The sequence below is a fragment of the Chinchilla lanigera genome, unplaced genomic scaffold (assembly GCF_000276665.1).
Source record: "Chinchilla lanigera isolate Chin_1 unplaced genomic scaffold, ChiLan1.0 scaffold00004, whole genome shotgun sequence".
Taxonomy (NCBI): Eukaryota; Metazoa; Chordata; class Mammalia; order Rodentia; family Chinchillidae; genus Chinchilla; species Chinchilla lanigera.
In genome coordinates, this window is record NW_004955405.1 from 31882180 (window position 1) to 31907659 (window position 25480).

Below are 25480 nucleotides of genomic sequence, written 5' to 3' on the forward strand. Positions count from 1 at the left end.
TATGTTTATCTCTCTCTCTCTCTAAAATGAAAAAAAAAGAAGGAAAGTAGGACACGTGCAGCGACCATACCGGATTCTGAAGTCGCTGGGGAGGAAGTACCCCATGAGGTAATCGTTTCTGGTCTTCACAATCTGCTTTTGAAGGTCTCTGGCAGATGTACTGTAGCCATTGAAAATAAAGTTGGCAAATAGTAATTTTCCCCGAATGTACATCTGTGAAAAGTTCATGAAACATTTTCAGAATCTGATCATAAAGAGTAGTCCTGCATATTCAAAGAAAGACGTTCGTGTGTGTCCTCATGAGACGTTCACATGTGTGCGCATACAGCAATTGTCCTACGTAGCCCTAGGAGCCAGTACATTGTCTGCAAACAAGGAAACAGGCTCAACAGTTCTCTCACAGCCGGGTGTGGTATTGCACACATGCAGTCCCAGGACTTGGGAGGTTGAGGCAGGAGGACTGTCGTGAGTTTGGGACCAGCCTGGGCTACATAAAGGCCAGCCTGCACTACATGGTGAGACCCTTCCTCAAAACTAAAAGAAACAAAAAAATTTTCTCACTCAGCAACAGAATCCATATCCCGATTAGTTCTGAAGATAACAGCATCTGTTCTTACTCACGATAAGCTGCCTACACGTATTTCATCTCACAGCTACCTGGAGGAAACAGGACAGCGCCTTCCACCTTGGAAGCCAGTAGACTTGAATTCTAAAAGTACGTCTCTAAAACCCACTGACTCTAATTATACTGAGACATTTATTCTTCAATAGGAAAACATCAATTAGGATTTGTGACAGGTGCTGTGGCACTGATCTGCAACCCCAGTACTCTGGGAGGCTGGGGCAGGAGAAATTCAAGTTCAAGCCCAGCCTGGGCAAATCAGCACACATGCAGTCCCAGGACTTGGGAGGTTGAGGCAGGTCTTCGTGAGACCCTGTCTCAAAGTACACAGGGCCGGAGGTGTGGCTCGGTGCAGAGGCCTGGGGTTCGAGGCCAGGGCCACAAGGAGGGAGGGAGCGGGGTGCATGCAGTAGACCGGGGGCTCGGTTCCAGGCAGTGAACACCTGGAGGCTGCTCAGCCTTAAGAAACTGGGAGGAGAAACAGCTGGTGCCTCCGCGCTTAGGACTGCAAGGACCAAGCCACGTTCCCCACGTCTTCCCAACCGGAAGGGACACAGGGACAGACTGTCCCGGGGTTTCCTCCAGGAGAAGGGATTCTCCCGTTACCTTCATTTCTGCCATAAAAGAGCCTGCCGCTTGCTTCTACCCCACTCGCACAGCCAGTGCTGGCTGAAATGAGCCCTGTGCGGTTCCTTGCCCTGAACCCCTCTGTCGGTGGCTTTATTCTTTAGCACCATACCCACTCATCTTGCTTGAACTTACAATATAAAGCTATGGTACATTTTTAAAAACCTTGCTGGAGGCTGGGGATTTAGCTCAGCAGCACAGCGCCTCGCTGGCAAGCGAAAGGTCGTGAGTTCAATTCCTGGTACCAGAGAAAAACAAAAAAAAACAAAAAACAATAAAAACCTTGCTGGGTGTTGTGTGTAGACTTGCATTCCCAGCACTCAGGAGGCTGATGCAGGAGCATCTCGCAGTGAGTTCAAGGCCAGCCTAGACTACACAGGCAGACACAGTCTGCAAAATATATATATTTAATAAATATTAACTGATTACTACAAAATGATATAAAGACAGTGTTTAGCCAGTGTTCTCCTCACTCTAATTGTGAAATGCTTGTATAACGGGAGAAAAATATAATTTTAAAAATTGATAGCTCAACAGGCTTCATGGAGCATGTCTACAATCCCAGCACTCAGGAGGCTGAGGCAGGAGGATCACTGCCAATTCAAGACCAGTCTGAGCTACAAAGTGAGTTCAAGGCCAGTTTGAACTGCATAGTAAAACCTTGTCTCAAAAAGATGAAAAAAAGGGGCTAGGGATTTAGCTCAGCAGCGCAGCGCCTGCCTGGCAAGCGCAAGGTCGTGAGTTTGATTCCCAGTACCGGTGGGGGTAGGGATTGAGAGCTGGGTGTGGTGGTGCATGCCTGTACATGCAGGGTTCGGTCCCTAGAACCAAAAAACAAAACAAAAACCCCTGTGTGATCTAATCCTGAGGATCTGATCATTTCAACAGCCAAGACCCTCAGGTACTATTTTCACTATAGGCTCTATGCTTTGAAGTAGTTTTTTGTTTTGAGACGGTCTCACTTTGTAGCCCAGGCTGGCCGTGATCCTCCTGCCTCAGCCTCCTGAGTGCTGGGGTTGCAGGTGTGTGCCACCATGACTAGCAAATTAATTTTATCCCCCCTCGTTTTTTTTAACTTGTTGGTAGAGCTGAGGTCAAACCCAGGGCTTCATGCACTTGAGGTAAGCACTCTACCCCTACATCCTCAGCCCAACTTCATTTTTCACAGTTTGAGACACAGTCTAAGTTGCCCAGGCTGGCCTTAAAGTTGCAGTCCTCCTGCCTCAGCCTTCTGAGTAGCAGAGATCACAGATGTGGCCACCAGGCCTGGCTCCTGATGTACTTTCTTCCAGTGAGCATCCAGCCTGATTAAAGAGAGCCTGGGGCAGAGCCCAGAGCGGCTTGAGTCTGTGGCTCAGGAAATGCAGGAGGAGGCTCCCGGGGAGTGGGGGTGAACAGAACAAAAAGAGCCCCAGGCAGCCCTTTAAAGGCTCCTAAAGCTGTCCTACCCCATCTAGGAACCCAGCCAGCTCCCTCCCCTCCAGTGTCACAGCCTCTGCCCATGTCACAGCCTCTGTCAGGGTCACAGCTCTGCATCACTTCCGGGGCACCCTGAGTCGGAAACTGCGCTTTGTGCTCATCTCCCCACGGGTCGGGGCAGAACAGACAGAGTAGTGTAGCGGTATGAGCTGGAAAACTTCCTTGATTTTGGTTTTTCTGAGGCAGGGTCTCACTACGTAGTCCAGGCTGGCCTTGAACTTGCTATGGTAGCCTAGGCAGGCATTATTGTGGTGATCCTCCTGCCTCAGCTTCCCTTGAGCTGGGATGACAGGTGTGTGCGCCACCCCCACTGCTCATTGTTTCTTGGGCCTCTAAGAGGTTAGCCAAGTGGGCCATCTACAATCTGGGCTCCTCTTTCAGAGGTCAGCACGGAGGAATACAGCCAGGCACTGCGGTTTCACACTGACCCAGCCCTGAATGCTGTACTCCCGGTACTGGGGATGGCCTCCTCCCCCGCCTCCTGTCTGTCCCAGCCCTGCTTTGGCCTGCTCAGGACCCACACTTCTCAGGGAGCCCCAGCCACAGCTCTGTGCCTCAGACTAGGAGCTCCTGAGCAGGAGGGCCTGTAGTTTGCTGACTGGCTAACTGATCAACCCTATCTTCACTCTCAATGCTGTGTTGGTATAAAATAGTCAACAAACAGTTGCAGAACTAGAAAACTGGAAGAGGAAGGCCCATTCTAGTGCCCACAATGTGCCAGGAGTAAAAAGAAGCCTGCACGCTATTATCTTGCTGGACTTTTTTCCCAGGACTAGGGATTGAACCCAGGGATGCAAAGCTATAGCCTTGGCCCTTTTTAAAATTTTATTCTGTGACAGGATCTTACCTGCTTCATCCTGCCTCAGCCTCCCAAGCAGCAGGGAGTACTTCCACCCTTGGCTATCCTGAACATTTACAGCTATTTTATGTTAGTTAGATTTCCTTCTTTTGTAAGGGAGGAAACAGGCTCAGAGAGGCTTAGTAATTCCCCAAAGGTCACACAGCAAGCAGGCAGTAAAACTAAGTTTGGACTTGGCTCTGTTTACAGAGTCATGCTTCCCCACCACACCAGGCTGTTGTGCCTAAGCTCTTACATCTTCATGGGCTTTAATGCACCCTCAGCTGCTCGCTAGCCTATACGGATACATTTTTTTTTTTAAGGTAAGCATTAACTTTTAATATTTACAGTCATCTCCATAATCAATTCTTGGAGTAGGTAATTAGCCACTTCAGCTTTCAGAGTATCAAATTTTGTCTTTGGTTGGTTTGTTTTGAGGGGTTTGGGGATTCTTTGTTTTGGATTTTGGAGACAGGGTCTCACTATGTAGTCTCACTGGCTGGCCTTGAGCTCACAGTGTAGCCCAGACTGGCTCTGAGTAGCATGCGGTGATCCTCCTGCCTCAGCTTCCCCAGTGCTGGAATTCCCGAAGTCCAATCTCCAGCTTTACTAGAGTAACAAAAACGTTAACCCTGCAGCTCAGACCAGCAGCGAGTGGACCTGGGCAGAATTCTGCCAAAAGCTGCATGAGGGTTGAGCCGCTCCGCATCCTCTCGCCTGCTCTGCGCCAGCCCCGGGTCTCGGGCCATACCCGTTAAAGGACTCGTCCAGTCCCGGCAGAATGCATACCAGGAAAATCCCAGGGACAATGTTGTGCCTCCGAACCAGAAGCGGACAGTCGCTGCCCGTCAGTTTAGATGTGGATGTGAGGTTGTATCTGAGCAATCGGAAGGCATCCAAATGGCTCTGAAAGAGAAAAAGAGTCCTAAGGATCTTCAAGTCCAGGCATGCCAGGTGTGGGGTGCATGCCTGCGCTCCCTGCAGTTGGGAGGCTGAGGCAGGACAACTGCAAGTTCAAGTCCAGCCTGGGCAATTTGGTGACCTTGTCTCAAGATAGTTAGCTAATTAAAAAACAAACCTAGACAATAAATCTTTTGCTCCATTCAGCAGGATTTGTGTCCTTGAACACAAAATTCTAACTCTGTCCCCAGTGCTTCAGAGATGCTCTCAGAGACTTGCCAAAGACCTCTGTGTTGCCAAAGCTGTGGAATTTTCATGTTTCTTACAAAATATATGTATTTTTTGTTTTGTTTTGAGACAGGGTCTTGCTATGTAGTTCAGACTGGCTTCCAACTCAGGGCAGTCCTCTTGCCTCAGCCTCCCGACATTATTGTGTTTAATTTTTCAGATAAGATCTTGCTGTGAAGTCCAGGCTGGCCTTAAAAGTCACCACATAGCCCAGGGTGGCCTGCAACTTGGGGTGATCTTCCTGCCTCAGCCTCCTGAGGGACAGGATTACAGGTGTACACCACCACACCAGGCCTTTGACAGTTCTCCTGTAGATTAAACATGGCTCTAAGTTATTTGCCACTGCAGCATCAAGAGTTGGGGCTCTGTCTCCACTGCCCTGGGATTAAGTCTGGCCAATGGCAGGCCTTGTCCAGTAGCACACTGCAAAATTTTTGAAGCCAGGTATTAAGAGAAACTACAGTTTCCATTTCACCTCTTGGGAGACTCCATCTTCAGTCAGACACTGTGTTGTGAGCAAACTCAAGCGACTATGTGAAAAGCCCTCCTCAGAACAGAGATCCTGCCCAAGGTGGTGGCGCACACCTGTAATCTCAGCATTCGCGAGGCTGAGACAGGAGGACCTCCTCAAATTCAAGACCAGCATGGGCTACATAGCGAGTTCAAGGCCAGGCTGCACTGCATAGTGAGGCCTTGTCTCCAAAACAAAAACAAAGCAACCACAAAATAGGACGCTACTCTTCTTCCAGTCGTCCAGATGAGAAGCTGGGAGAGAACTTAACTTCCTTATTCTGTGCAACCACAGGTAGAGCCTGTTGCTCCTCCAGGAGCCCGAGCTCTCGCGAGACCTTAACACGGGCCGAGCCTCTTTGTCCGACCTACCTGCTCCCACCCCCGCCGACCTGCACTCCCAGCAGGGGAGAATGTTCGCCCCTCCTGGCATCACACGCCGAGCTGGCACAGTCCCTGGCCCCGTCTGTCCCCAGCACCGCCTTGTCCTCCAGGACGAGGCTGAAGCTGACGAAAGCTCCAGTCCCTGTGCCCATTGCGCTCGGCAGTGCTGGGTGTTAAGTAGCACAGGCAACACTTGAAGCCACAGGGGCGCAGAGACCCCGGAGCAGAAGTCCCCAGACCGGAAGTCAACAGCCGGCATCCTCCAGTGGGGCGCGCTTCCGTTGCTCCTACCCGGCGGAGAGACAATCGACGGCCAAAGGACAGCCACCGAGTGGGAGGGAAGCCAGTGGACCTGCTGCGCTTCCAGCGGAGGATACCTAGAATACATCACGATCCCGAAACGTCCACTCCCTATACACAGATGAGCCCATCAAAACCTGGGCAAATGAATGGAATAGTCACTTCTCAAAAGAAGTAGGTGAAAGAAGTACATGAAAAGAAGGATATGGACGAAATACTCAACATCGGTAGCCATCAGGGAAATGCAAATCAAAACAACCCTTCAGACTCCATCTCACCCCAGTCAGAATGGCTGTCACCATCAAAAACACAAAGAGTAATGAATAATTGGCAGAAGGGGCCGCCTACATTGATGGTGGGAGAGCAAACTAGTATATCCACCAAGGGAATCAGTGTGGAGACTCTGCAAAAAAAAATAAAAATAGAAATTCTATTCAACCAGCTATACCTTTCTTGGGCACATTCCCAAAAGAATTAATGACATCACATTTTTATGATACATAACAGTGTCAGTGTTGATAGCAGCATAATTTATACTGGCTAAGCTCTGGGAACAGCCAAGATGCCTGTCAACAGATGGATGCATAAAGGAAATATGGTATACAGATGCAATGGAATATTACGCAGCCCCCAAGAAGAATAAAATCCTGCCACCTGCAGAAAAATGGGACTTGAAATCATCATGCTAAGCAAAATAAGCCAGACTCAAAAAGCTTAACTATCATATGCTTTGTCTTATAAGAGAAACCTGAAATTTAAATAAACTAATGACTATAGTAAGGAAGCAATGATAAAGTAGAAGAAAGGCTCTTAGAGACAGGAAGAGGACCAAGGGGTGTGAGACGGAGAGGAGGAGGGATTTCAAATGAGCAAGAGCTGCATGGCCAATCTGCCAAAAGCAGCACCACTATTCTGTAACATACACCTGCACTTATTAAAAAGAAAATAAGATAAAAAATTAAAAGAACCGGATGCAGCTCCATCCCAAAGGACCCCTGGGTTTGATCCCCTGTAACTGATCCCCCTCAGAAACAAAAAAACAGGCATGGGTCCTAGAACACCTGGCCTGGACCTCAGCCCACTACTTCCTAGCTGTGTGACCTGGGGCAAGTGACTCAGCTGTCCCATGTCTGTCACTGGCCTGTGCGCCATGGAATCATATCCCACACCAGCTGATCACGGTTCTTTTGAGGACTAAGTGTTGCTCTGTGCCAACAATGTCATGATACGATAAGTGCTCATTAAAAGTCTGCTGCCTTGATCTCCTTCCCTTGCACTTCTGATCAGTTCAGCAAGCATTTGCTGAGCTCCTCGGGTGCCGGGCAAGTGTGTGGTTTCCATAAATAAGACTTTTCCTCTACCCAAGATCTGGCTGTGTCAAGGTTGACCCAGCATTGCCTGGCGCCACCTGGTGGCACCAATACTGCTAGCAGCACTGCACTTAGCGGGTTCATGATTTCCATCTGGATGGAGCAAAGGGACCTGCAACAGCCCTGAGCCCTTAGAGGCTGAGAAGCGGAGGCCAACGCAGTCTGCTTGCGTGTGAGAGAACGCCCTGCAGTGCGCAGGAAATGCACTAGGGGGCAAGGGGAGGCCGGAGAAGGAAAACCTGCCGGAGTGGGTGGTGAGCAAACAGGGAGGCAACAAAGGCCAAGTCAGTAGAGCAGTGGGATGGAGCAGAAGGGACTTGGGGAAGAGCCGCAGGATCAAATCAGTGATTAGTGCAGCTGGGCGTGGTGGTGCACACCTGTAATGCTAGCACTCGGGAGGCTGAGGCAGGAGGATCGGCAGTTCGAGACCAGCCTGGGCTACAAAGTGAGCTCAAGGCCAGCCTGAACTGCATAGCATGACCCTGTCTCAAAAAGACAAAAAAAATAATTAGTGCAGAGCAGCACTTGGGAGGATGAGGCAGGAGGATTGTCATGAGGTCTAGGTCACTTTGGACTCTGTAGTGGGTTTAAGGCCAGCTTGAATGACATAGCAAGAACCTGTCTCAAAACAATAAAACAACCAACAAACTAGTGTGGTTACATGCATGGCTACCAAGGCTGGCTGGTAGTAGCTGCCTGGAATGCAATCAGAAAAAGGACTTTGGGGCCTGTCTAGGCTCAGATGAAAATAATAATGGATGGGGAATATCTGCTGTAGACATAGAATGGGAGACATTGGCACAGTACTGGCATTTGCCATTCCTAATCTCTGGCAGAAGAAGCATAAAAATGTTCTCTGGGAAGTTGAGGCAGGAGGATTCCAAGTTCCATGCCAAGCTGGGAAACTTAGCCACTTAGGGAGAGTCTGTCTCAAAATATATGGAAGGGTTGGGTGTTGGGGACCAGGCTGTGTAAGGGTTAAGTTACTGACCACTGAGGGGACCTCTGGCTGTGTTAAAAAAAAAAAAAAAAAGCTCATTTTAAACAGCATCTGAAGGTAAGGTAAGACTGACAGCTGTCACTCCCTATTCCAGAGCAATAAACTACAACCTTAGAGATCAAACAGTTTTCTTAATTAGCAAGATTTACTGCCTAGAATGTCTTTGATCTAACTTCACAAGGCCTGCTCATTTTCACTGGCTTTTGCCTCAGATGTGCTCTCCCCTTCCTCCACCCCTGAACTGTTGTCTATTTTTTTTTTTTTTCCAGTACCGGGGATCGAACTCACGCTTGCCAGGCAGGCACTTATGCTACTGAGCTATATCCCCGGCCCCTGCCCCCTGAACTGTTAAGGACCTAATAAATATGAGCAATCCAGAGAAGTCCTTGTCTTAGCTCCAAGAGAATTCTGGCTTCCTACGCTCCCCACAAACCATATTTGTATTGTCTTTATTTAATCCTTTTCCTTGTGCCCCTCTCTAAGATCTGGAGCCCCATCAGCTCCCGATAGCTGAGACACAGCTCAGTGCAAAGACCCTGGATTCAATCTCCAGTGCCTCACACAATCAAAAAAAATTACACGAAGATCTAGAACAGACAAGACTAGTTAATGGTGCCAACAGTTAGAGCAGCGATCCTGTGGGAGTGCGGAGTTGGGTTGGTTATTGGCTAAGAAGGGGTGAAAGAGCTTTATTTGGCCTGGAAATACTGTGTATCTTGGACTGGACAGTGATCACCCAGGTGCATGCATACATAAACAACTTGACACTATATTCCCACTTTACATGACTTTGCCCAGGTTGTGTTGCTTTAACAAAATACCCGATACTAGATAACGTCTCAAAAAGAATTAGCTATGTATGGTGTCACATGCCTATAATCCTGGCACTCTAGGAAGCTAAGGCAGGAGGATCACACATTTGAGTATAGCCTGGGTAACTTAGTAATCAGTGAGACCCTCTCTCAAAATAAAAAATAAAAAAGGGCTGGGGGTGCAGTTCAGCACAAAGACTCTGGGTTCAATCTCCAGCACAGCAGAAAAACAAAACCAAAAAACTCCGTCATGTTAGCCGGCTGTGGTGGCGCATGCCTGTAATCCCAGCTCTCGGGAGGCTGAGGCAGGAGGATCATCGTCAGTTCGAGACCAGCCTGGGCTACAAAGTGAGCTCAAGTCCAGCCTAAACTGCATAGCGAGACCCAGTCTCAAAAAGACAAACAAACAAACAAACAAAAACCCCGCCATGTATCTGGATCAGGTCCAGTACTGGGAAGTCTACACAGCATGGCGCTGCACCCAGCGACAGAGGCACATGGGGACGGCTGTACGGTGGCCTCGTGTCATGACGGTCATTTCCTCCAGGGCTGATCCAGTCAGCGCAACCTAGTCCTCCCCCAGAGACCCAAGTTAATCTCTTTCGGGCGAGGTGGTGACCCCACGACCTAACTGTCTCCCTCCCGACCGCACAGCATTTGCTCACCTTAGTTCCCACCCCATGAGGACTCAGCTTCCCACGTGTGAACTCTGGGGGACAAACCACACCAGAAGCCACGGATACTGCTGAGACTGTGACCTGCACTGCACGACCATGGCACCTCCATAAAGGAGCAGGCCAGAGCCCTTCCAGGACCCTCTGTACTGCAGAGGAAAGGTATTAAAAAGAAACATGCAAATAAACTTTATTTTACTTTACTTAGTTTTGTTTTTTGGTGACAGGGTCTCACTATGTATTTCAGGCAAGCCTTGAACTATGTAGCCCAGGCTGAGCTTGAACTCATGGCAATCTTCCTCCTGGCTCAGCCTCAAACTCATGGCAATATTCCTGCCTCGGCCTCCCCAGTTCTGGGTCCATCCACGCCTGCCCCTCAAGGGCGGACTTTCCCACAGCCCACCACCTGCGCACCCCACTCACCTGGATGCACGGCATGGTTCGAGCCCTGTTCAGCTCCCGGTACACCTGGGCCAGTTCTCTCACGGTCCGTTCCTTGTCCGTGGCGGAGGACACATAAACGACGACGGTCTGCTCTGAGGAGCACAGCTGCTCCAGGATGAGGCGGTCGTACTCCAGGTCCGTCACCTCCGGAATGTGGTGGGCGCTGCACCTGCAGATGTCCCCTTGCTGCCCCTGCAGCGTCCTCCTCAGGACCACGGGACAGAGCAGCTGGGACACGAATAACACAGCCCTGCTTTCCAGGGGAAGAGGCCTAGGGACACAGAGGGCAGAGGTCACCTCACCGCTGTCACCCTGAGGACCAGCTTTCCCAGGTCGAGGCTGGTGTGGGCGACACTCACTGAATTCTCCCACAGCTGGGCAAGCTGAGGCTACACCCTTCCAGCCAGGAAAACTGACATTCTGGAAATTCAGTGACCTGACCCCAAACACACAAGCAGTAAATAGCAGATCTGGAATCCGAGCCCATGCGTATTTTTTTCTTATCATAACACTGCCACCTCAGTGGCAATTGTCCTGCCTCAGCCTCCCAATGCTAGGATTACAGGTGTGCAACATCACCCCTGCCTGGCACCATAATATTCTGTATAAAATAGTACACTGTGTTGCACAGAGACTGCTTTTCTCAGTTCCCATGTTTATCGGTAGAATCACAAGTGTCTTGTTCTCTGACGTTTGTGGCATGCTTCCCTGCTCGGCTGGATGGTTCTGTACACGGAGGGATTTTTTTTTTTTTTTCTTTTTTGAGACAGGGTCTCACTGTGTAGCCCAGGTTGGCTTTGAACTCATGGCCATCCTCTTGCCTCAGCCACCTGAGTGCTGGGATCACACTCATGCACCACCTTACCTGGCTACAGAGGGATTTTTACAGTTGCTATGGTAGTTCAGTACCATGCACGGTGACTGTGAATTATCACAAGACGCTCGTGCCTGAAAGACGACGCTGGAGCTAGAATGCGTGGTCGCACTCACTCAGAGCTCTGGGTTTGTCCGCTGATCCGGAGCTCAATCTTCATGCGCTCGGCACCTGTTTATGGCGTGCAGAGTCTCAAGACCTCTCCATATTGCTGACGCTCAGGATTTTCGTGTGTGTTAACCTCCGAGTGTGAAGAGCTCCTGAACTCCGTGAACACGCGGATTATAAACTCCAGATGGACACACTGACTGCACGGCTCAGCGCAGTTCAATCAATGCCCATTTTCAGGTCTGCATCCACAAGTTTTCTGTTTCTTTTCCCACACTGGGGATCAAACCCAGGGCCTTACCCATGCTAGGCAAGTGCTCTACCACTGACCTACACCCCAGTCCCTATTGGCAATTTTAACTTCAAAAGTTCATCATGGAGCCAGGTGTGGTGGTGCACGCCTGTAATCCCAGCACTCAGGAGGCTGAGGCAGGAGGATTGCTGCAAGTTGGAGGCCAGCCTGAACTATTTAGCAAGACCCTGTCTTTAAATTAATACATTTTTAAAAATTAATAAATTAATTAATAAATTTTAAAACCAGTTTAGTTGTGTGAAATGCTTATGTTTTCACTTCCTAATTTTGATCATCTGGACAAACATTTTAGAACTGCTTTGCACAATGCCTGCCTGCTTCCGGAGAAGTGAAAGCATTCGTTTAATTTGGGTGTCGTGCACACTTCCGGCCCTCCCTGACCTTGCCCCAGCCCTGCTGTGGGGACAGAGCTTGACGTGACTGCAGCCACCTTGGTCATATCCCCCACTGGGCAGCCCTGGCAAGTGCTCCAACCCCCACAGGGTAATCACAGTCACAAAGCCAGTCAACCAAGTGTTTCCGGCCCCTTGCTGACCTCTGGATTTTGTTGTGGTTCTTGTTCTTGTTTTGCTGTCCTGGGGATTGAACACAGGGTCTTCACACAGAGCTGCATCCCCGGGCCTTTACAAACATCTTGAAACAGTGTCTCCCTAAACTCCCCAGCTGAGTTCAAATTTCCATCCTCCTGCCTCAGCTTCCCAGAGTGCTGGGATTACAGGTGTGCACCACCACACCTGGCTCTGGGCTGTTCTTCCATTTACTCTTGATGTGTTGATAGTTTGCAAGAGAGCCAGGTGGCCCCTTCCTTCTGCCGCAGGGCATGGGGAGCCTCCTGTGGCTGCTGCCAGAGCTGCGTTTTGGTCCTGGGGTGCCAATAAACCGCCTCTCCCCTCGGTGCCTTGAGTCCTGCCTTTGGGTTTGGACCGCACCCACCCTGAGCTCCAGGGACACCCCTGCTCAGTGGGCTCCGAAGCCCCACCCTGGCCTGCAGACGTGGGAGCAGCTGGGGGCTGGAGCTCCTCTCCTCACCTCAGGAAGCTGCTGCCCAGAAAGAAACCTGCGCCCCCCCCACCCCCCGAAACACTGCTAGCCGAGGGTGGGGGAGCGAGGCTCTGTCTCCTGAGGTGGCGGCAGTGTCCCTGTTCCCCCAGACACGCAAAAAGCCAGGGTGCCTGGCCTCAGGATTGGTAGGGAAAGGAGAACCGTTTGTTTGTGGCGCTCACGTGCTGCCCCCAACCCCAGAGTCAGGCGTCTTCAGTGCAGGGCTAAGTTTTGGACATTTGGCCACTAAGGAGATCAGAACAAACCAAACAGCATGGAGGCCCAAGCCTGTAATCTCAGCACTGGAGAGGCTGAGGCAGGAGGATCTCTATGAGCTCGAGGCCAGCCTGAGCTACACAGCAAGAAAAGTCTAAATAAAAAAACAACAAGCAAAACAACCCAACCAGGCCTTGATTCCTGGAGGCGGGGTAGGAAGCAGCCAGGACAGTGTGCAAAACTGGAATCCCGGGGCCATCTATCCCCCATGGGGTGACTCTGCCTCCCGGAGCCACGCAGGCCCCGGCCGAGCCCGGCCCCTGCAGAGGAAGCTGGTGGGGAGAAGGGGACCGGCAGGCGCGTGGGCCGCAGAGCGCTGGACGCGCCGGGTGCCGGGTCAGACGGCCGTTCTGATACCGGGGGCAGCGCGGCACAGCCATGGCCAGCATCCTGGTCCTGGTCCTGGTCCTCGGAAGGCGGCGCGGCCTCGGTGCGCCAGAGGAGTCGCAGAGTGGCTCGGTCTCCAGTGCCCCGCGTCCCACCCAGGCGTCCTGGTTCCAAGGCGCCCGCTGCTTCCTGACCGGCCTGGGGGGCAGCGGCAGCGCGTCCGTTCCTGCAGGGCGACAGCACAGGCCTCTGAGCGCTCCCCCTCTGCAGGGGAGCGGCCGCCATGGGAAATCCCGGTGTGGAGAGTCCAGCAACTAAAACTGGGGCCTGCAGTGCCTCTGCTTGGAGGCAGCCTGCGGGTCCATTAGCAGATGAACGGGGGAAGAAAAGCAAGCATCTACACACAGTGGAGTATTACTCTGCCATAAAGAAGGATAAGCTTGGGACATTTGTAGGGAAATGGATGCACCTCCAGACCACAATGTTAAGTGAAGCACATCAGACACACAAGCTTAAATAGCATACGGTATAGGAGACACCCGAAGTATAAATAAATTAAAGAGCAAAATAAAAGATAAAATGACAAGCCGGCAGGGTGGCACAGGCCTGTAATCCCAGCACTCAGAGGCTGAGGCTGGAGGATCGTTGCAAGTTCGAGACCAGCCTGGGCTACAAAGTGAGCTCAAGGCCAGCCTGAACTGCATGGTGAGACCCTGTCTCAGAAAGACAAAAAAAAAAAGCCATAAAAAAAAAAAAACCACCAACCAAAACTGATATACCCCACAGAACTATCTTTTAAATTTGATGGAGAAATAAGATACTTCTATGAAAAAGAACACAAAAAAAAAAAAAAAAAAAAAACCACCAACCCAGAAAACAGGGAAGTGGACCTTTTGCAGAAGGGAACAGGATCTAGACACTGGGAGGGAGGGCAGGGAAGAGGAGAGGAAGAAGACCGAGGTGCCTCTGTGCAGTACTGACTCCCTGCGGATGTAAGCCTTACGCACGGCAAGCACGCTCCTACGGAGACGGACAAACGGCTTCCGTCCTGCTGAGTTCTTTTACTCACCGCACCTCTTGGTCTGCTCGGGGACCCGTAGCGATCACGTGACAAGCCACGGACACTTCCGGGCTCCAGCGCTTCTACCCCGTGGCATTTTTGCGTTTACCTGGTGGCAGCTGCTGCGCTAAGCACGCTCTGCACTCGACCCGCGGCCTAGCACCCCGCGCGGTGAGGACAGTTGGTCCTGTCTGTGCAAGGCGGGGCTCACAGACCCTGGGTCAAAGCCCTGGGGATTCCGCTGGTGCCCCCGTCCCCTGAGCAGCGCAGGCTGTGTGCCGGCCCCGCGTCCCCCGGGGCGGCCGGGCGCGCAGAGGACGCTGCGGGCCGCGTGCGAGCGCAACGCCGTCGACACGAGGCAGCGGCGACCTCGGATGTGCTCCTACGGTCGCGCCACACCCCGGGGGACACCCGTCCCCATGCTTTGTGGTGTCCCAAGCCCACACCGACAGGGCCGGGGCGTCCCTGTTCCCGTCGGACAAGGTGAGGCGTCCAGAGCCGCGCGTGGCGGCGCAGCCTCGGATCCCGGCACTCAGGAGGCTGAGGCAGGAGGATCAAGGCCGGCCTGGGCTAGGTAGTGAGTCCAAGGCCAGCGTGAACTGCAGCGTGAGCCCCCGTCTCAAAAAAACAAAACAAACAGAAAACAACCAGGACTGTGCGTGCAGAGGGGCTTCCGCTCACAAGCGGGGCGGGGAGGCCGCACTGACCCAGCGCGCGGCGGTAGCGGTTCTGCCAGCCGAGCAGCAGGCGCCTGGCCCTGCTCTGCAGCGCGCGGAGCTTCTCCGTGGTCCCCGCGTCGCGCAGCGGGCTGCCGTCCGCGTCCCCCGGCTCCGCCGCACCTGCGGGCTTCAGAGGAGCGAGGCTGGGGCGGCGTGCGGGGACCCCGCGCATGCGCTCCCAGGCGGGAGCGGGAGCCCCCGGCCTCTGGGTCCCGGTCCCCGGAGAGCTGGGCGGTCAGCAATTACAACACAGGGCCAGAGCCGCGCCAGGCGCTACTTTGAAACCTTGAGCATCAATCACGGGTGGATGGCTGACACAGGAAACGACTTTTCCTGCCAGACATTCCTGTGACCCGCTTTCTCTGCGCCCGACAGGAAAGGCAAGCCGAGGTATTTATTTACCAGACACTAGACTAGACAGCTGTTTGCAGAGACTTTCTCCTGAATGTTCTTAGCTACTTTATTCATAATATCTCCAAGCTGGAGCGATCCAGGTGTCCGTCAGCCGGTGAATGGGTAAGCAAAGGACCAAACATCCCATGCAATGTCACTCATTAAAAAAAGGAGCAAGCACTTGGGACACAAAAACAGGTGGATTTCAAAACCATTAAACTAAGCTGGGTGTGATGGCGCATACTTATAATCCCAGCACTCGGGAGGCTGAGGCAGGAGGATCGACGTGAGTTCGAGGCCAGCCTGGGCTACAAAGTGAGACCCGGTCTCAAGATAAAAACGAACAAAAGCATTAAGCTAAGCAAAAGAAGCTGAGCACAAAAAAGTCCACACGCTCAGCCGGGTGTGGTAGCGCACACCTGTAGTCACGGACCTGGCGCTCTCTTCCTGTTCTTCCTGGCTTCTGCACAACTTTGCCTGGATCCTCTGGAACACACCAGAGTTGTGCAAATCAGACCTCACAGCGAGCCGGGCGTCCAGCTGTGCGCGTGTTTACATGTCAACATGCAAACGCTGACATCGTTATGTAACATGATTAGCAGAGATCACTAACTCAACACTCCTAGCCACACCCGCCATGCCAAGCTCATACACAATGTGCTGTGAAGAGTTCACAGCTCCGACTCACTGTAATGCTGCGTTTTACAGTCTAATGTTGTCACCTTGTATTTTTTTGAAATTTTCTGCTACTCACTAGAAGTAACATTCTAAACATCAAACTTTCTGTTTATGTTCTGGTAACATGCTGACATCTGTGTGGGGGGGGGGAGCCTGTGTGTTACTGAGAACTGAAGCCAGGGCCTTTGCACTGAGCTACAGTCCCAGCTCTGTTTTATTTTTTATTTTGAGACAAGGTTTTACCCAGGCTGGGTGTGAACTTGTGACCCTCCTGCCTCAGCCTCACAGGCGTGCGCCACCATGCCTGGCAAGTATTTTTCTCTGATGTGGTTTCTCTAAGGTTACCCACGGTGTTTCACCTCTGTGAGTCCCGGAAACATTTCAAAAGGATCTTACCACTGTGTTCTGAGCGGTGAGTCCCAGCCGCCAGCGTGTCTGGCAGTCTCCAAGCGAGTCCCTGGCTCCCTCGGCAGCGGCAGCCAGGTTGACCGCAGGGAGTGGCTAGGAGAGAGAGCCTCTTTCAGGAGTTGGCAGCTGCCAGGAGGGCGCTAGGACCAAACACTAAACCGCACCGTTTCCAAAGGACCGCAATAGCCCCAAAGAGCACAAATCAAGATCTGCTCTGTATGTTTACATACTTTCTGCAGGACGTGTTTCACAGTCACACAAATTCACTCAGTCTTTTAAACATTTTTAAAGTTGGATCAAAATCAACCCCTCTAGCTCCTCAACTATTGAGAGATACTAATGGCTAGTGTCTCCTCTCTCTCTGTCTCTGTCTCTCTGTCCCTGTCGGTCTGTTTCTTTTTTTGAGATAAGGTCCCGTTATGTAGTTCAGTTCAGGCTGGCCTTAAATTCACTGTGTAGCCCAGCCTGTCCTCAACCTAGAGGCGACCCTCCTACCTCAGCCTCCCGAACACTGGGATTATAGGCATAGGCCGCCATGCCCGGCTTTAGTGTCAAATCTCTTGACACGAGCAAGGGCTTAGCCTAAAATGCCTCACCAGACACTCAGCGCAAGTGGAAAATGATTATTTGGGGACATTACTCTGCGCCACAGTCTACACAATGTTCTACCATCTCTTGAGTATTATGCCTTGAAAAAAGTAACTTTAGGGTGATTTAATTTCGCCTGACTTAAAAACAGTATATATGTTCTGTGATATTTAAAAGATCTTAAAAATTCAAACAGTCTAACCAGTTAGGACCCAGAGGAAATGAATTCTCCGGAGCTCCAGACCCCAGGCCTGAAGGAAACGGTTTGCCTCCCGTGCGCCACCCCCAACCGCCTTGGCTTCTTTCCAGAGACTTCAGAGGTGAGGTGAGAAACAGCCCTGGCAGGATTTTTTTAACTAGGCAAGATTCCAGCATCCTCAGTGCAGGAGTCACCAGGTGACACTAAGATTTAAGGCTCTGCCAGGGCGCACACCTGTGATCCCAGCACCCAGGAGGCTGAGGCAGGAGGATTGCTGTGAGTTCAAGGTGAGACTTGAACTCATCTGGGGACTGAACTACATCTGGGGACCCCGTCTGAGAAAAACCAAATTGACCAATCAATAATAAACAATAAAAATACATGAAAGTCAAGGCTGTAAGATTGGTCAGCCCTGTCCTGCTCAGGACCAGGTAGTAGCAAGAGAGAACGAAGATGCTAGACCTACCGCGCCAGGCAGACCCAGAGCCCCAGGCTTGCATTTTTGGGGTGCCAGTGCCAGCTTCAGGCTTTGGGGATCGCATCTGTAGACCAAGGTGATGGCAAAGCGCCCCGAAATCTTCACCGTGATGAAGCTGTTCACCTGGGGGACACAGAGGAGGGCGTCTGAGCACGAGGTCCCCATTCCCAAGTCACCTGAGAGGGCATCTGGGAGCACACGGGCAGCTTGGGTCTCACCGAAGGTCACTCAGCCGGGAGCACGGTGGCTTCGGCGCTGCTGTGCCATGGAGGGCGGGAGGTTACTGTACGTCCCACTGCACTGCTGGGGGTGTCCCCAGCCCTTGTAAAAATCTTGGGACAGGCTGGCCTCAAACAAGTTCCTCCTGCCTCAGCCTCCCGAGGCTCGGGTTACAGGTGTGCGCCACCACACCCCGCTGCCCAGATCCATTTTAGAGGGAGAGAGCGCTGGGTCACTCAGCATGACAGCCCTAACCCCGGCCCTGAGACCCAGCTGGCAAGGTCAGGTGGTCTGGGTGCTGTGCAAAGTCACGACTGGCTTCGCAGCATTGATGTCACTCCGACGCTCCCTGGGGCCGGGGAGGGGCTCAAACTGACGAGTGTGGGAAAGTAACAATAAATGATTTTTTTTTTTTTTTTTGGAGACAAGGTCTCACTGTGTAGCCCAGGCTGGCCTCAAACTCGCAGTTACAGGCATGCAGCAAATGACTTTTGAAACTTAAGTGAACATCTGCAGATTTGTAAAGCTTATTTACAAAGCGTCAAGAAAAAAAAAAATGGGCTGGGGATTTAGATACAAAGTGTCCTGTGGGTAAAGCATTGTAGTTAAACCAGCTGGTCTGAGTCCACTACTCTTATTTTATTTATTTATTTATTTATTGGTACCGGAAATCGAACTCAGGACCTTGAGCTTGCCAGGCAAGCGCATCCCTGACCCCCACTACTGTCATTTTAGGAATGAACTGCTTCTGAAGGCTACAGCTGAGCTCATGCACGGAGTCATCGACGTTATTTCGGTTCCTGATGCTTTTTAAAGGGTGAGGAAACCCAAATTCCAGAGCATCAAGAACTTTGCACATGGACTCTTGCCTGGTACAGTCTCTTAGAGCCTGACTTCCCTAGCCTTCCAGAGCCAAGTGGTGCTGCTTTAAAAATGACCACCTAGGGCCGGGGATGTAGCTCAGCAGCACAAGCGCCTGCCTGGCAAGCACAGGGTTCTGAGTTTGACTCCCAGTACCAAAAAACAAAACAAAACAAAAAAATGACCACCTAAAGCCAGCATGCCGATGCAAACCTATAACCCAGCACTTGAGGCTGAAGCAGGAGAATCCCTGTGAGCCCCAGGCCATCCTGAGTTACACGTGGAGTACCATACCAGCCTTAACTACATAGTGAGAATTTGTCTCAAAAACAGTAAAAAGAAATCAAAAAAATTTTTTTCATTAAATAAAAATTTAAACTGGGTGTGGTGGTACATGCCTATAATCCCAGCACTCCTCCGGAGGCTGAGGCAGGAGGATTGCTTTGAGTTTGAGGCCAGCCTGGACTATGTAGTGAGTTTAAAACCAGCCTGAATTACAGAGGGAGACCCTGTGTCAAAAAGAAAAAAAAATTAAAAATGACTTTAATTCTACAGTCTAAGAAAATAAAAATAAATAAAATGACTATCTAAAATGTATATGTGAGGCAGTCAGCCACCACTGATAAATTTGTAAATCATATAGAAAGGGCGAGCTGAGTATGGTGGTGCATGCCTATGATTCCAGCACTCACGAGGCTGAGGCAGGAGGATTGCCTCCAGTTCAAGGCCAGCCTGGGCTACATAGTGAGTTCAAAACCAGGCTGAATGACATAGTAAGACCCTGTCACCAAAAAAAAAAAAGGCATTTCGTGCCTACTATAAATATATAGTTTTTTGTTGTTTCTTTTTTTGTGGTTTTTTTGGCCTCAAATTCACAGTGATCCTCCTGCCTCCGGTGTTGGGGTTTCAGGCATGCGCCACCATGCCTGGGGAACTGCTTTTCTAATAATAATTTTAAAGTTGCTGTTGCTTAGTAAGCATAAATCCATTAAGGCAGCACCACATACACTTTGCCAAGTGAGATGAAGGCCAGCCTAACAAGTCTCAATGCACCGGCTATGCAGACAAGCAGACTGAGTGATTCAGTCCTCCACATCCACTTTTCCCATAAAGCCCAAAGCAATTATATTTTATACATTTTAGAAGCTCAAGGTGTATTTTAGAAAAGCAGAATGAATCGTCCCGACGAGCAGAGACCACGGACGAGAAGGTGCGGAGCATTACCCCAACTTCGATGGGGTCCTTGAGTTTCCCCTTCTCGGGCCACATCCACTCCCTGAGGACGCGTCCGCTCCTGCTCATCACCAGGCCTCCGTCTGGGTTAAACATCATCGAGAAGATCTGCCTGTGGCAAAGACAGCAAGGAAGCCGGGTGTGGGGGAGCACGGCTGGAGTGCCCGCACCAGGGAGGCTGAGGCAGGAAGATCTTGCATTAGAGGCCAGCCTGAACTACATAGCGAGAGCCTGGCTCAAAAAACAAATATAAAGTTTTTAAAGTTTGTTAAATTGCGTTGAGAACGTGGCTTGCATTGAAAAAATAGAAACACATATATATTGGAGCATTATTCTTTACTTTTTTTGTGTGTTTTTTTTCCAGTACAGGGAATCGAACTCATGACCTCACACTTGCCAGGCAGGCACTGTGCTGCTGAGCTAAATCCCCAGCCCCTTATTGGAGCATTATTCAATGCAAGACACTGTTCATGCACAGCACAGATACCTAGAGGAAGGCGCTCTCCACACTCAGGAAATTCTCAGTCTTAAAATAATAATTACTAGCCGGATGGGGTGCGCAAGCCCGTAATCCCAATACTCTGAGAGGCTGAGGTAGGAGAATCACAAGTTCAAGCCCAGGCTGGGCACCTTTGCAAGACCCTCAAAATAAAAAGGGAGGGGGTTGGGCAGGAGGGGACAGGGTCTCAAACAACTGAAAAAAGAAAACAAAAACCGAAAAACCTAGCCGTGAGGCCTCCCAGACTGCTAAGGGCCAAGTCCAACCGCTCGTGGGAAGTGGAGCGCGGCGGGTCTGCTCCAGGAAGCAGGTTCTGTCCCGCTGGCCCCCGGCGCCCCAGACACAGAGGGGCCGCGTTTCCTAATCGCTTCGCACCGGCTGGGACGAGATTTCCGAGCGATTCCGGCCTGCGATTCTGCGCACCAAGGCAGGCGGGCGGCGCCTGGGAACCCTCTCCGCTGCGGTTTTGCCAAGTGGCGGGGACCGGTGTGGGTCCCAAGGGCAGGCGGGCGGGCGGGGAACCAAGAGACTCCGTAAGAAAAAGCCGTGCCTGCTCCCTGGATGACCGGTCTCACTCCCGGCACCCCAGGCCAGGCGAAGTCAGACACCGCGGGGGCCAGACAGGGCCGCCCGGAGGCCCCCTTTCAGCCGGTCCGGAGCGGGGCGAGTCCGCGGGGCTTGGCTCACCCAGGGGCTGCCCAGGAATCCGCCAGGGTGTCTGCGGGGCAGGGCGGCGGGCGCCTGTGACCCCAGCACTCGGGAGCCTGAGTGTCGCCAACATGGGCCACACGGCAAGACCCAGTCTCAAAACAACACAAAACCGAAGGAGACCGTGATGAACGCCGTCCCTTCCCAAATTCGTGGCCCCTGAACTTTAGCAGGTGACCCTATTTGGCAAGCGGGGTCTGAGCAGATGGGATTAGCTCAGGCTCTGCCGACGGATTTACCCGAGGTGGACGCCAAACCCAAGGACCCACGTCCTTTAAGAGAAGAGAGGTCGCGAAGGGACAGGGAGGCAGCCCCGGGGGACAGAGGCTCGGGGGACCGGAGCCAGGCGCCTGCGCTCGGGCTGTGGGCATCGCGACCGCTTTGCCCTAGACTGCCAGCTGCAGGGGCCCCTGGCCACGTTCAGCTCCGCCCCTCCCTGTTCCCTCCCGAGCCGCTCTGGTGAGGCTGGGCCTGGGGTGGCGGTGGGCGCAGTGAGAAGCAGGGGGAAGTGGGGTCCGGCCTTACACCCCCGGGGGTGCTGGGGTGAAGGTCAAGGTCAAGCTCAGGATGAACCAAGCCAAGGTCAGAGGGCCTGCGGTGCAGAGCTGGCTCCAGCCGTGTGCTGGGAAGTCAGCCCCGGAGAGGCCCTGAGCCCCGGAAACTGTGAACGGGCAAGGACCGGCTCCCCAAGGGGAGGACTGGGGAGGGGTCAGGATGACCTGGGGCACAGTGTCCTCACACGGTCCTTAGGAAAGGGGTAGGAGAAGCCAGGCATGGTAATCCCAGTACTCCGGAAGCTGAGGCAGGAGGATCCCTCGGTGTGACTGGACAAAAAGGGAGGAGAGGCCGGGCGGGGCCCAGCAGTGGGCGTATCCAGGCTGGGCAGGACAGAGGGACACAGGCTGCAGCAGGGGCTCAGAGCCAGTCCGTCCCAGGGCGCTGTCCCTGCACCTGGCGCTCAGACGACCCCCTCACCCCCGCTTGTCCATGAGCAGCCCTGGGAGGAAGACGGTGGCTTTGGTGGCTCTCCCTGGCGGTAGCCTGGGACGTGTGCGGGGACCACAGAGCCCGGGGGTGCGGGGCGGCGGCAGGTCCCTCCCCGCCCAGGACTTGGCAGGGCCAGTGTCCACGTCTGACTCCAGGTGAGATCAAGCACCTGTGTTATGGACAGGCATGTGTATCGACCTTTTCAGGAGCTGCCTTGCCAAGCTGAGACTTGGTCTGGACGTGGAGACTGTGGAATTGTACCCTGCTTTTGTTTTGTTTTGGTTTTGGCACTAGGGATTGAACCCACAACCTTTGCACTGAGCAGTGCCAGCAGCCCTTGTTTTTTTTTTTTAAACAATGTCTCCTAAGCTGACCAGTCTGGCTTCCCATCCATCCTCCTGCCTCAGCCTCCCAGAGAGCCAGGATCACAGGCCTGCACTGTCCTGCCTGGCTCTGCTTCATTTTCCTCTGCAGCACCTTTCTCCAGCGGGTGTGGTCTTGTGTCCACTGTGTGCTCTTCTCCCTCCACTAACACGTAAGCTGCAGGAGGGCAGAGGCTTTGCTTTGTACTCGACTTCCAGCCTGGTGCTTACAGCGCCCACACAAAGATCTGGAGCGAGGAGCACGAATATTGTTTCCAGATATCTTTTTTAAACAGGGCCTCACTATGTAGTCCAGACTGGCCTTGCACTTGCAGTGATCCTCCTGCCTCAGCCTCCAGAGTGCTTATGACACCAGGCCCAGCTATACAGGTGGCTTTTTATTTCAATGGTCTGCATTTTTTGTTTTATATTGCCTTTAAATGTCCCTGTAACACAGCTCCTGACAAACAGAAAATATGTCTCATACCGCTTTCCATTCCATCACACCCCTTAGGGTGGAATAAATGTTCAATACATTTTTACTGAAGGAGAAAGAAAAACCTAGGCAGATGGAGACCTTGAGCAGCCACAGTCCGGGTCATGCACCCGCCCAGCTCCGCCCTGCCCCCCACCATCCCGGTCCGCACCTTTGAGAAGAAACGCTGCCACAGCCGAAGGGCGTGAAGGTCCCCAGGACAGGCTGGCTGGGCAGGTCGCTGAATATGTTGGTGTACGCACCGCCCCAAGGCGGGTCCCATGGGCTCTGACACACAGCAAGGCGGCCGGAAGGGTAGATGGGGTCCAGGTTAAGGGACTGACTTGGTAAAAGCAACAGCGCAACAGTGGTGCTAATGCTTGTATGCTTGTGTAATTCTCTCTGTCTCTGTCTCTCCCTCTCTATCTGTCTCCGTCTCTCTGTCTGTCTCTCCCGACAGGGTTTTGCTGTGCAGCTCAGGCTGGCTTGGGATTCATGACGATCCTCCTGCCTGCGCCTTCTGAGCGCGGGGATTACAGGTGTGCGCCACCACGCCGGGCCAGGCCCACGTTCTTTGAGGGAGTCTGGGCCGACAAGTCCTGGTGAGGGACGGCTGGGGGCCAAAGCTCCTCGCTGCGCCCTAGGGTCCCACAGCAACGCCCTCCCCGCACAGCGCGGCGGGCATGGGCCAAGGAGGACGAGGGTGATTACAAGTCTGGAAGTCATTTCCCAAGCCCTCTCCCCACCGACCTGTTCAGAACCTGTACGATGGGCTCTGGAGGCCTTTCTCATTTGGGGCTGTAGGCCCTGATCACAAAGACCCGCTTCCTCCAAGCTAGTCTCTCTGGGTGCTGGGCTCCCTCCTGGTTCCCTCTGGTAATCAGGAAAATGAACAGAGGAGAACTCATTTTCTCAGAATCATATGAGTTTTCCATTGCTTACCAAAAATAAAACCCGGCCTGGTGGTGCACACCTGTAATCCCCGCATTTGGGAGGCTGAGGCAGGAGGGGCTCTGTGAGTCATAGGCCAGCCTGGGCTCCACAGCAAGACCCTGCCTCCAGACAAACAAACAGACAACAATAACAAAGAAAAACATCAAGGCCAACTAGAGGCTCCCTGAAGGAGGAGGAAGGCGGGACACCCGGAACCACCCCAACCACTCTTTCAGGTTGACTCACTGCCCCCAGCACAGGGAGATAAGACCCCTGGGAGCAGGGGTGGAGAGCTCTGCCCTAGCGCTGCAGGGGTGCCTTTCTGCTGGGGAACCCTAAGGCCCAAACCTCAGCCCCGCCATCGGCCCAGGCCCTCCCGCCTGCGGCGCAGGGTACTAGGTCACGGAGGAGCCGTCAGCCAGGGCGCAGTGGAATTTCCTCCGCAGCGGCCCCGCCTTGGCCTCAGCTTTGGCCTCAGCCTCCAGAGTGGTCAGCAGCTGAGGCCTCCGCTCCAACAGCTCCAGCCAGAGACTCCGGGTGGCCTGCGGACTGGGCCTCTCCTCCTCGCCTTCGGGCTCGCCGTAGTAGCAGAGGATCGGGCCTCTGTTGAGCCCCTCTCTCTTTAGCTGAGCTTTTTCTGTTTTTCTGTTTAAAAGAAAAGATGTCAGGGCTGGGGATTTAGCTCAGTGGCAAAGCGCCTGCCTGGCAAGCGCAAGGTCGTGAGTTCGGTTCCCAGTACCGGAGAAAAACAAAAAAACAAAACAAAACAAGAAAAGATGTCAGGATGTGGCTATGGGGGAGGAGGGCTCAGCACAGCTGTAAACTCAGCACTCCGGAGGCTGAGGCAGGAGGGTCACCACATGGTCACCACTATGGGGTACATAGTGAGTTCAAGGGCAGCCTGAACTAGAAGGGGAGACCCTGTCTCAAAAAACAAACAAGTACACAAACAAACAGCTTATTAATAGGAGATTGGTTCCGAAGAGTCACGGAACATACATGCTTTAGAATTCGAAGCAGCCATTCAAAATCTGGTTTCTGCAAAATGTAATAGCATGGAGAAATGTCTGTGATCAAGTGGGGGGAAAAAGCAGGATGAAAATGGTATTCAAAAGATAGCTCTCATAGGAAGCTGAGGCAGGAGGATCGAGGTGTCTATTCCAGCCTGAACTACAAAGCCAGACCCTGTCTCAAAAAAAGATAGCTTTTATAAAAAAGATATTTTAGATATATATACACACATAAAACGCACAGTACAAAATATATATTCATTAGTATGGGCGGGGTGGATGTGTGTGCACACATAGGTGTGTGTTGTAAAAAGTCACAAGGAAATATGCAAAAACATAAACATGCTATTCTCTCTCTCTCTCTCTCTGGTACCGAGAATCGAACTCAGGACCTTGTGCTTGCCAGGCGGTGCTTGTGCCACTGAGCTATATCCCTGGTCCAAAAATGCTATTCTCTTGGGGAAAAAAGTTATAGGATTTCAA

General features: G+C 52.2%; 1 protein-coding gene across 1 annotated transcript in view; it reads right to left on the reverse strand.

The window, feature by feature from the left end:
- The window catches only part of LOC102028375 (uncharacterized protein C3orf20-like), a 47507-nt gene that overhangs the window by 8525 nt on the left and 13502 nt on the right, over positions 1 to 25480 (reverse strand). The window contains exons 6-15 of the mRNA XM_013519489.1: positions 24384 to 24632; positions 23227 to 23373; positions 20015 to 20135; positions 17699 to 17833; positions 16434 to 16538; positions 14955 to 15093; positions 13218 to 13413; positions 10228 to 10519; positions 4356 to 4472; positions 71 to 213 (exon numbers count right to left, since the gene is read on the reverse strand). Of these exons, the coding sequence (XP_013374943.1) occupies positions 71 to 213; positions 4356 to 4472; positions 10228 to 10519; positions 13218 to 13413; positions 14955 to 15093; positions 16434 to 16538; positions 17699 to 17833; positions 20015 to 20135; positions 23227 to 23373; positions 24384 to 24632 (1644 nt within the window). The remainder of the gene's footprint in view (positions 1 to 70; positions 214 to 4355; positions 4473 to 10227; positions 10520 to 13217; positions 13414 to 14954; positions 15094 to 16433; positions 16539 to 17698; positions 17834 to 20014; positions 20136 to 23226; positions 23374 to 24383; positions 24633 to 25480) is intronic.